Genomic DNA, 11,714 nt, shown 5'->3' with positions numbered 1-11,714 from the left:
TATTGACTTTGACGAGTTAATCGCACCTGTTGCAAAACTTGAGGTCATAAGTATTTTCCTTGCATATACTGCTTTTAAGGACTTCAAAGTCTATCAAACGGATGTGAAGTTAGCATTTCTAAATGGTTTTTTGCAAGAAGAAGTCTATATTGAACAACCATAAGGTTTTATTAGTCTTGCTCATCCTTGATATATCTTTAAAATAGATGAAGTTTTATATGAACCTAAGCAAACACCTAGAGCTTGATATAATACTCGCCTTAAATTTTAATTGATCACAATTTTGTGATACGAACTGTCGACAATACCTTGTTCAAATTTACCTAGGGAGATCATATCATGTTAGTTCAAATTTATTTTGAAGATATTATTTTAGGGTCAATTAACCCCAAACTTTTCGAGAAATTCTCTAAGCTTATGGAAGAAAAATTGGATATGAGCATGATGGGAGATCTTTCTTCCTTGGATTGAAAGTCAAACAATTTGACAAAGAAATATACATCAATCAATCCAAGTATACCAAAGATCTCATTAAGAAATTTGGGATGAACAACTGTTCTATTACATCTACCCCTGAGCGTATCAATCAAGTTAGACAAGACAAAGGGGGAATTCCAGTCGAGTTAGCAATGTATCGCAGTCTTATATGTTCATTGTTATATCTAACCGCTAGTTGACCGGATATTATGTTTGAAGTATGTCTTCATGCTAAATCCCAAGCTGCTCTTAAACAATATCATTACACTGCCTCTAAAAGAATTCTAAAATAACTTAAAGACACTCTTAATGTGAGTTTTTGGTATCGCAAAGACTAAAGTTTCAATCTTGTTGGATATTTTGATGATGCAGTTTTCAGTTTTTTTGGAAAAGAACTAAAGTTTGAAAATTAAAACGAAATCCACATTCCCCTCCCATAATCTTTTGTTGCCTACCCACCCTAAACATTTGGAACTAACATTAAAATACATAAAAAAAATTAAAAAAAATTTAAAACAATTATTAACTATTAAGCTTAAAGAGGTTAGATGTCCAATATGTAATTAGTGGCCCTGCATGTGCTCTCCCCTACTTTATTCTTTACAATCTCACACATTTTCTCGTATAAAAAGCTCGCTGATTCTCTCCATTAAACCTCCCCCCACCTCCACATTTTCTATCCAGAAATTTCTTCATTGTTTTACAAACTCATTTTAGTGATCAACAGTTGGAAACTATGGGTGAAGAAGACAAAAAGGTCTTTGCATGCTGCTTAGTTTTACTGAAATTTTATGCAAATTTAGCTTTAATATTACTTGATTAATCTGATGAATGTGGACTTTATGGTCTGATTTCAAATGGGTTGTGTCTTTTTTAAACTTTTTTTTGTTATTTTAATCTGTGATTTGCAGGGACAAACTAGTCCAGAGGAGAAGAAAGAAGAGAAAACAGAGGAGAAGAAAGAAGAACCGAAACCAGCATCCCCTGTGGTTTTGTTCGTTGATTTGCATTGCGAGGGATGTGCGAAGAAAATCCAGAGGTCTATTTTGAAAATCAAAGGTCTCCTAATTTCACCTGAGTCGATCTTTCTTGGTCTTTTTTCAGAAATTTTTTTCCATCAAGATTTAAGCAGAATTGGTTTTTTTTTTTTCAGGAGTGGAGGAAGTGAAGATTGAGATGGCTAAAAATGAAGTAACGATAAAGGGAGTTGTGGAGGGTCAAGCCGTGTGCAACATGATCACGCAGAGAACAAAGAGAAGGGCAAAAGTTTTGTCGCCGTCGCCACCAGCTGAAGGCGAACTTGTACCAGAAGTTGTTGCTTCACAAGTATTATTATTGTCTCAAGTTTCTAGCACAATTTATATGACTAAAATGTAACATTGTTAGCATTGACGCCTGACCTGATATACTGAGCTAATATAAAGTTTCAAATATTTGAGTTGTATCATTATATCACTAAAAACTTTTGTAGTTTTAAATATTTAAGTTGTATCATTATACTGACAATAATTTTTATCAAGACAGTCGATTTGACTGTTACATGACATTTTTTCTCCGAATTATAGGTCGCCGGATTGAGTACTGCGGAACTGATAGTGAACATGCATTGCCAAGCCTGTGCAGATCAGCTCAAGAAAAGGATTCTCAAAATGAAAGGTGCTCAGCATACTATAATTCTAAATAATTAACCTTTTACATTATGATGTGAGTAACTTTACGCATTAATTTCATTTATTTTTTATGATTTAGTCATGAAATATATATGCTTGACTCGTAAAAATAGGCGTGAGAACAGCTGAGACGGAGTTAAGCTCGAGCAAAGTCACGGTGACAGGAACCATGGATGCTGGTCGGCTCGTCGACTACGTCTACCGGCACACCAAGAAGCAAGCCAAGATTGTTCCCCAGCCGGAACCCGAGAAGCCCTCAGAAGAGAAACAGAAGCCGGACGAGAAATCGAAGCTGGAAGACGAGAAAAAAGAGGAAGGAAAAGAGAAACCAGTCACTGCTGATGGAGAAGCACCGAAGCCCGAAGAGAGTAAAGACCAGCCGCAGCAAGAGGAAAAGAAGGACGGCAGCGGTGGCGGGGAGGATGTGGCGGCAGAGCAAGGCGGAGAAGATGTCCAAACCAATAATGTGGAGGAGCAATCCATGCATAAATTGATGTATTATTATAATTACCAGCCATCTTATGTGATTGAAAGAATTCCGGCTCCTCAGCTCTTCTCGGATGAGAATCCAAATGCATGCTGCATTGTATAATAAGGAAAATAATCTTTATACTTCTTTTTATTTTATATTTTATCTGCATTAATGAATTATATGACATATATTAGTGTTCTGTAATATTTTATTTTTATTAATCTATGGTATATTATAATCATAATAAAGATTTTATTGGACTTATAAATATATAGTCTACTCATGTTGTAAATTTGTAATACATATAATTATTAGATTAAATTTGGAAAAAATATTCATATGACATGCCTTTTATAAAAAATAATACGGAATTATATACCTTATATAGCATAATGCGGAACATAAATACATGACATGTTCAAATATTGGGTTTTAAAACGGAGTTTTCCGGTAATAGGGACTATCCACCGGTCACAATGCAATAATAAACCAAGTTTTATTTTATGTAACAAGCTAAAAACTTTTTGTTAGATTTATTTCGTGGGCTCATATAATTTAATTAATTGTACATTAACAATCTAGACTCAATCAGATAATCTAATTAATTATGGGTTTCCAAAACATTAAATAAATTGGTATGGTCCATTTTATGTGTAGAAACTCATCCCAATTAAGTCTTCTATGATGGGCCGAAGACTGTTAATTTTATATAAGGTTATGGTCCCCGAGACACATAGAATAATACAGAATATATATGTCACACATATTCTAAATATCTCTAGTTCTCTCATCTAAGGCAAGAACTAGGTGGTCGATTCTCTGTTGCCTTGGGAGATTCAGCAAATCCAAATAGAAAAACTCACATTGGGTAACTCCAACGGTAGATCAATCAATGGATTTTGGTACGTGTTTATGTCATTTATATTTTCTGATATTTCGACATAAATTCCTGAGGTGTTGTGATATGTGGATTTAATCACATGATTTTTATATTTATTTTATTAAATATCCAACAAGTTGTATCAGAGTCGCGTTCATGTTGAATTATGAGAAATTTTGTTTATTGATTGATCGTGAAAATTCGAATTATTTGATATCTGAAAAAATTAATATATTATTTTCATGAATAATTCAAATCAATTTTGTGGGGAAATCAAAATCTGAACAAATATGGTCAAAATTTGAAATCCCCAAAATTCTAAATCAAATTTTTGTTCAAACCTTATCTCTAGTTTTGAAATTAATCACGCATAAGGAATCCAAATCCCACAATTGAAGTTACTCGCTTAAACTCCGTGACTGGTCGACTACTATGCCACCGGTGGATGCCGGAAAGCACTAGAGTTATGATTTGTGCATTTTTGGTTGAATTTAAGACCTTGTGTGGTTGTCCAATCTTGAAATATATTGTTAAAGTTCAAAATAAATTATGTTTCAATTTATGCAAAAAATATCCGGCTCAAAGGAAAGTCATTTTTTGGTCAAATTGCAAACACTATAGATAATTTTAAAGTGCATCTAAATTTATGTGGAAAACAATCGGCTCAAAAGAAAATTATTTTCCGACCAGATTTTAGGTACAATATATATTCTTCAAGTGCATTTATATTTTGCAAAAAATAGTCGGCCCAAAGAAAAACTATTTTTTTTCAGATTATAAGCACATAATCATATGGTTTTAAGGTGTATTAAAACTATGCGGAAATTAATCGGCCCAAAGAAATATTATTGTTTTGCTAGATTGTAGAAATATAATATGATATTAAATTATATTAAATTTATACGGAAAATGATCAGTCCAGATTAATATCATTTTCTGGCCAAATTTTAACAGAATATGTGATAATGTGTGAGGCCCGGGGCCGAAGAGGGCGGGGGGTGATCGCCGGTGCCATCAGTTGCACGGACAATGAGCGGCTCCTGGCAGGCTTCTAGGTGAAGGGAACATGAATGAACCGAACCCACACGGGAATGAGAGGGATTCCGAGACTGTTCAATGTAATGGACTGTACAATTGAAGAGGGCTTAAAAGATTTGATTTGTACTACTCATATCACGAAGGTGTATCTTCTTTTCGGTAGCTCATCACATAAGAACTCCAAAGTTAAACGTGCTTGACTTGGGGCAATTTTGGGATGGGTGACCTCCTGGGAAGTTTCCCAGGGTGCGTGTGAGTGAGGACATAAGCACGCTGGAAAGACTCGTCTTGATACAGTGAGGACAGTCGTCGAATCTGGGGCGTTACAAGTGGTATCAGAGCCGACCTCTCTTAGTACGGTGTGGTTCGGGGACGAACCAAGCGGAAGCTGGTGGGCATGTGAGGCCCGGGGCCGAAGAGGGCGGGGGGTGATCGCCGGTGCCATCAGTTGCACGGACAATGAGCGGCTCCTGGCAGGCTTCTAGGTGAAGGGAACATGAATGAACCGAACCCACACGGGAATGAGAGGGATTCCGAGACTGTTCAATGTAATGGACTGTACAATTGAAGAGGGCTTAAAAGATTTGATTTGTACTACTCATATCACGAAGGTGCATCTTCTTTTCGGTAGCTCATCACATAAGAACTCCAAAGTTAAACGTGCTTGACTTGGGGCAATTTTGGGATGGGTGACCTCCTGGGAAGTTTCCCAGGGTGCGTGTGAGTGAGGACATAAGCACGCTGGAAAGACTCGTCTTGATACAGTGAGGACAGTCGTCGAATCTGGGGCGTTACATAATGAATATGTGATAATTTTATATTTATCCATGCCTGCAATTGTCGGTCCAAATAAAGGCATATTGTTGGTCGAATTTATTATCAATATTCAATAACCATGATATGTAAATGCGCCACTTAGAAAGTGTTAAGAAAATATTATTCCAAAGAATTTTGGAGTATGACAAAAACAAGACAGCACGAAAACAGTTGCGGTTTGTATATGAGATATGCATTAGTTCAACCGCTCGGCTCATTAGCTGGAATATCTTCCTAACCGGCTAATGCTCAAAGAAGTCTCAACAGCTTATTTCAGACCGCTAGCAGATTCAGCTTGGACATTTATGATCATCAGAACCAGATAATTAAAGAGAACCATTTATTGCTCAAAGACATTCTCTGACCGGCTTAAATACATTCAAAGTATTATACCGCCTTGAAGTCAACGTATACATACATCAGGTCCAAGAATGATCCGCATTTATGTCTCTATCCCAGAAAAGATAGACCAAGTATAGACTTCAAGTTCTGATGAAAGAAGACAGTTACCATAAAGGGAACTCCTCAGGAAAAGCACTTCAGAACTACGCTGATAAGAAGCAACATTAAATGCTTTTATGAAAAATCATTTAATACTCATAAAGACGATAGCAACACATCTGTTCAGTGGATCATGTTAACGTTGCTGCATCCTTTCCGATCGATCGCATATATTAAAGAAGGTCGAAACCAACACTTCTGTGAACCGTCTTCCGCACTAAACAGTGGTTCACGTTTCCAACCGTTTGAGAAGAATTGTTTCAACCGCCTAAAAACGGTCGAAACCAACACTTTAAAAAGAGAAAATTTGAAAGAGTTCATTCACTCACCCTCTAAACTCTTTCCCGATCCTAAAAAGTGGTATCAGAGCGGGGTTTTCTCAAACACTGATATCTTTTTGAACACTTATGACTTCTTTCAATAAAATTCCGATGTTTTCTAAAGAAGATTATGACGAGTGGAAAATTCGTATGCAGGCACATCTAGTAGCTCAAGATGATGATATGTGGTAAAGTATCACTGATGGGCCGATGAAAATCTTGAAAGTTAATACAGCTGCCACTACGATAGCAACACATCTGTGAACCGTCCTCCGCACTAAACAGTGGTTCACGTTTCCAACCGTTTGAGAAGAATTGTTTCAACCGCCTAAAAACGGTCGAAACCAACACTTTAAAAAGAGAAAATTTGAAAGAGTTCATTCACTCCCCCTCTAAACTCTTTCCCGATCCTAACAAGTGGTATCAGAGCGGGGTTTTCTCAAACACTGATATCTTTTTGAACACTTATGACTTCTTTCAATAAAATTCCGATGTTTTCTATAGAAGATTATGACGAGTTGAAAATTCGTATGCAGGCACATCTAGTAGCTCAAGATGATGATATGTGGTATATTATCACTGATGGGCCGATGAAAATCTTGAAAGTTAATACAGCTGCCACTACAATCGAAGGTGCTCCTCAGATGGTAGAAAAGCACAGATCCGAATGGACAGCTGAAGACAAAAAGAAGGCAAATCTGGATAACGTTGCAAAATACATCCTCTACAAGACTCTGGACAAAAATATGTTTGCCAAAATCAAAACTTGCACTATTGCTAAGGATATGGGAAAAACTCACTTAACTATGTGAAAGCAACAATCAGGCGAAAGAAAACAAGTTAACTGTTGCCATCCAGAAGTTTGATAATGCGAAAATGAAGCCAAGAGAAACTCTGGTAGAATTTGATGAACGGTTCAGCGGTATTATCATCGAACTCATTTCATTAGGAAAAGATTATTCTAATCGTGAATTTGCCTTGAAGGTTATGCGAGCTCTTCCCAGAGAATGAGACATAAAGACTATAGCAATGCGAGAATCCAAAGATCTAAACAAGATGGAACTTCATGACCTCTTCGCCGACCTTAAAGCGTATGAGTTCGAGCTTGGGATACGAACTGAAGAAAAACCATCCACCTCGCAACAAACGAAGGCATTGGCAGCTACCACAGTGACTCTTCCGGCCGAAGAGTCCACAAGTAAGAAATCAGCCGAGCAATTAAGCAATGAAGCCATGTCTTTATTTGTTAAAAATTCAGTAAATTCATGAGTGAGAATCAATCACAGATGAATAAACCTCACTTCAACAAGGACCATACTGATGATGGTCAAACTTATTTTAACTGTGGAAAGAAAGGACACTTTATTGCAGAATGCAACAAGACAAGAAAAGATGAAAAGAAATCAAGTGACAGAAGACGAGTTAAAGACAAAAAAGATTCATCAAAAAGAAGAGTCAGCGAGTCTTAGTTGCAGAAGAAGATAAAGGCAAATGGGCTGAATCAGAATCTGAAAAATCCATCTCTGAAGAATCTTCAAGTGAAAGCGAAGATGAGAAAGTAGAATGTCTCATGGCCAAAGAAGATCAAGAATCTACCGATAAAATGGTATTTGACTTTAACTCTGATGAATTCACACGAGAAGATATTGTCACCGCACTTCACGATATGGTAAATGAGTTTAAGAGGCTATCACAGCAGTTCAATGAAGCCAAAACAGAAAAACAAAACTTGAAAAACAAGTTAACTCTCTATAGCTGTTCGTAGCAAAAAGAGGTTGATAGTTTGAGAGTAAAGTTAAGTCTGTTAATGGCTCAGAACGATGACCTGCGAAGATTGTTCCATGCCACGTTAAAAGAAAATAAACTGTAATATCCGAAAAACCAATATGCGTATATATGTGCATAATTTCTATTATTTAATTTTAAATGGTTATTTTTTTAAGAAATGATTGATTTAATTGCATTTAAATCATTTACGTTATTTTTAAGGATTTTAAATAGCGTATTTCAAGTTTTAGCTTTTTAGATATTTAAGCGAGACCGGACCGGAGATAGAAAATCGGAGATGAATTTTATGATCCAAAAATATTCCTAAATTTATTCCGAGCTAATAAATAATTTATTTTGTTGAAATCAAGTGGATTTAAGTCTACTTTAATTAATTAATCACCAATTTAATTGTAGGCTTCTTAATTCATCTAGATTGTGCTTAATTAACTTTTAATCAAGCTTATCTAACATAGGATTTTACTTAGCAAAACTTAAATAAAATCTTACACTAATTGAGAAGACAAGTCTCGGTCATCTCCACTCCACACAATTCCAATGAATACCATTTAACTCTCAACAACAAGAAAACAAAGGCCAACCAATCAACATGCATGTTTTTCCCCCCAACTTGGCATCATTTACTCCCCCATGCACACCATATTTGACCACAAGCCTTCACCATCTTCTTCACTTCCCCTAGAACAAAATATTAGAGAATTAGAAGCTCCCATTCTTGGCCAAGACAACAACAATAGCAAGGTGTCTTCATTTTCGTTGCAGTGTCTCCCGATCCGACGTATTGTGTTGTTTATTGTAAAAACAACTTAAGGCATGTCTATATTATTTCTTTGCTCTTCAATCAAGTTATATATCTATTTTTAAACCATTACATGTGCTTGATCCATGACAAAACCGAAATCATGTCAAGAACATTAGAAAAAAATCTGTGCAGAATGTTTTCTCGGCCACCTTCATGCTTCACGGTTGTTGTTGGTTTTGTGATTTCAGGGGTTGGCTCGGTTCCAGGCACTCAAGGCCGCATCTAGAAATTTACTAGGGCATGTTAGGGTCATGTTAGTCCATTGGTTCCAACCCCTATACACTGGAGGAAGAGATTTGACAGCAACTTCCCATAGCTGCCATTTCGAGTCTCAATTTCTGATTCTTGTTTGTCTAAGGCAAGGGTTCGGTTCTTGTTTGGCCTAAGGCCTATAACAATGGTTTGAACACTTCCTCAGCATGTCTAGGACGTGACCAAGACGACCTTTCATGGCTTGGTTCAGGGTCCCATCGGTTTTAAAAATAAAACAAGAACAGCGCCCCATCGGTATTCATTTTTCTGGTTTTGGTTGTGTGTGTTGAGTTTCGAATTTATGGTGTCAAGTGGGTTGTGGTTGGCTTCTAGCCCTTAGCCATGACTCATACAACACCTTAGCATGTCTAGCATGGACCATGGTTAACCTCATAACCATTGGATCCTACATTTGACAGCAAAACAAGCAAGACACCCCACGCGTGTGAGGTGTGTTCTCGGTTTGAGCTTTGTATTGTCCTAGGTGTTTGGGTGGATCTTCGTTGGCTTCTAGCCCTTAGCCATGGTTCACACAATACATCATGATGTTTAGATCATGCCATGGTCGATCATATGGCCACTGGAATGATACATGACAGCAAGAACAAGCAACACTCCCCACGGTACAGCATATGTGTTCTCGGGTGAAGCTTTGGATTGTTTTGGGTGGTTGCTTGGATTTTGGTTGGCCTAGGGCCCTTAGCCATGGTTCAAGCCACACCTTAGGATGTTGGTAAGATGCTCTGGTTGGTGGTTCAAGCCCCAATGACCATTAGCCTTGTAAACGAACCAACACAAGCAAAGCTGCTGCCGCTGGAATTTTACAGCAGATTGGGCTTCGGTTCAGAGGTCATGTACGAGTTCTTGGTTGGCTTTTAGTCTATGGCCTTGAACTGGACAGTACCTTATTGAGTTAGGAAGGTCATGTTTTTGGCCGTTCGTGATTTGGTTAAGTTTAGAGGTCGTACGAGAATTTACGGTGCAATGTGCCAAAGTGACTCTCGAAAGAACGTTTCATGATTTTGGCCTCCATGCACAATTTTCGTGCATTACAGCCCTTGGTATATATTTTCCAGTATTTTAGGTGTATTTTAATCATGACTAAATGATGGTTCGATGTTGGTTCGGGTTGGTACGGAAATACTAAGTTTGTTGGGCGTAATTGTCTCGTTTTTAGTTTGAATATGAAGTGTTGGTCAAGTTGAGATTATTTGCATGTGTCTCATGTTAGAATTAGGTCGCAGCAAGCCTGGGAACGATCCGACTCAATTGGTAAATTAAAACAGGATAATAATTATATTACGTGTATAAAAATAGAAAATGTTTATTTTTGAGATATATGCGATATGTCTTGTGGCCACCTTACGCTTATGAGATTTTTTCACCATGTGACTTACGATCGGTTTACGATTATGTATGGGTACGGATATCCAGTCCAAGGGCTGTGATGATCTCTACCGCCCAGTATACTGTGGTTTAGTCTGATCAGACGTGCATGTTATGTTATGGGCCACTTGCGTAGAACATTATCCCTACAGAAAAATTATGATATGATATGTTATGATAGAGCTCTATCGAGCAAAGCTTTTACGTATGATTTTCAGATATGCACGTATTTATAATTTCTCACGATACTAATTTCACGTTACGCATTACGATACGATATTTTTACGTTGCAGGCGATTTTATGATATATTTACTTGTTATTCATGATATATGCATGCTGGGTCTTTAGACTCACTAGACTTGATTGATGTAGGTACTGACGATGCAGAGGCTGAGGGCGGGGACCAGTGAGTTAGCTCGGATCGGCGGTAGTACGAACCCGAGGACCTCACGTTTAGTTATTCAATTTTATGTTCAAACTCTTGTTATTATATATTTTAAGTTATTGTTTAAAACATTATTCAGTTTCCGCTGCTATGTTTATGTTAAACCGTTGGGTTATTTTATGAAAATTTTTATACGTTGCAAGTTTATTTATTTAAAGAGAAAATTTTTAATAATTCCGCAAAATTATGAATACGAAATACGGGCCCTCACAGTTGGTATCAGAGCGATGTTTCTTGTAAAGGGTTGTACTTACTACTGATCTCGAGAAGCTCACGAAGTCACGTCTTCAGTCTGTAAGTCCTACTTTCACGTATTACAATTTTTTTACCATGAAATAGTTTACCAGCATGTTCTCCTGAAATATTTTATCAGTATATTCTCATAAAAAAAAATATTTTATGTCCAGATTATGTTTTAGCAAATATATATTTAAATTTCAAGAAAAATAGTAGAATTATGCATGATTGGTTACGTAAGGATTTTACCTGGTACAGTATGCCTCCTAGACGAGCTATTGACAGCCTGAGGGGTGCTGAGAGCGAGGCTGATGAGACTCAGAACCGTTATGAGGATAGAGGTCCACCGCCACCTCCTCCACCACCTGATATGCATACCCAGATGATGGCGGGTATGACTTCAGTTCTTCGCACAGTTTGCGGGGAACAATGCTGCAGCGGTAGCAAGGCCGCCTAGACCCGAGGCTATATGTGAGCAGTTCATGAGGATGAACCCGAAGGAGTTCACTGGGACGTCTGATCCCATGGTTGCTGAGGGATGGATTAAGTCCCTAGAGGTTACTTTCAGATTTATGGAGCTGCAGGATGTTGACAGGGTCCGCTGTGCGACCTATCTTTTTGGAGAAGAC

General features: G+C 37.5%; 2 protein-coding genes across 3 annotated transcripts; both read left to right on the top strand.

Moving 5' to 3' along the window:
* Positions 1-1,029: 1,029 nt before the first annotated feature.
* LOC142533860 (heavy metal-associated isoprenylated plant protein 9) lies at positions 1,030-2,823 on the top strand. Of its 2 annotated transcripts, none has more exons than XM_075640771.1 (5): positions 1,030-1,234; positions 1,389-1,536; positions 1,631-1,803; positions 2,043-2,133; positions 2,261-2,823. In XM_075640771.1, exons 1-5 carry the CDS (start codon positions 1,214-1,216, stop codon positions 2,737-2,739), a joined length of 912 nt encoding a protein of 303 aa, XP_075496886.1. In that variant the 5' UTR covers positions 1,030-1,213; the 3' UTR covers positions 2,740-2,823. The 2 variants fall into 2 exon arrangements, with proteins under 2 accessions (XP_075496886.1, XP_075496887.1); XM_075640772.1 differs by having other exon boundaries at positions 1,631-1,814; positions 2,057-2,133.
* Positions 2,824-6,665: 3,842 nt separating this feature from the next.
* On the top strand, positions 6,666-7,185 carry LOC142532335 (uncharacterized). Its single transcript, XM_075638653.1, has 2 exons — positions 6,666-6,881; positions 7,000-7,185. The coding sequence occupies exons 1-2, from the start codon at positions 6,666-6,668 to the stop codon at positions 7,183-7,185; spliced, it is 402 nt and encodes a 133-aa protein (XP_075494768.1).
* Positions 7,186-11,714: the final 4,529 nt, after the last annotated feature.

The sequence above is a fragment of the Primulina tabacum genome, chromosome 18, assembly GCF_025594145.1.
Source record: "Primulina tabacum isolate GXHZ01 chromosome 18, ASM2559414v2, whole genome shotgun sequence".
Taxonomy (NCBI): Eukaryota; Viridiplantae; Streptophyta; class Magnoliopsida; order Lamiales; family Gesneriaceae; genus Primulina; species Primulina tabacum.
The sequence above is the reverse complement of the archived record's forward strand: the minus strand, read 5'-3'. Positions and strand labels throughout refer to the sequence as shown.

Bases quoted from the DNA above. Each gene is read 5' to 3' on its own strand.
- LOC142533860 (XM_075640771.1), top strand. From the start codon at position 1,214: ATGGGTGAAGAAGACAAAAAG. The intron at 1,235-1,388 runs GTCTTTGCATGC...TGTGATTTGCAG, and splicing joins TGGGTGAAGAAGACAAAAAG to GGACAAACTAGTCCAGAGGA. The intron at 1,804-2,042 runs GTATTATTATTG...TCCGAATTATAG, and splicing joins CAGAAGTTGTTGCTTCACAA to GTCGCCGGATTGAGTACTGC.
- LOC142532335 (XM_075638653.1), top strand. From the start codon at position 6,666: ATGTTTTCTATAGAAGATTATGACGAGTTGAAAATTCGTATGCAGGCA. The intron at 6,882-6,999 runs GTTGCAAAATAC...AGCAACAATCAG, and splicing joins AGAAGGCAAATCTGGATAAC to GCGAAAGAAAACAAGTTAAC.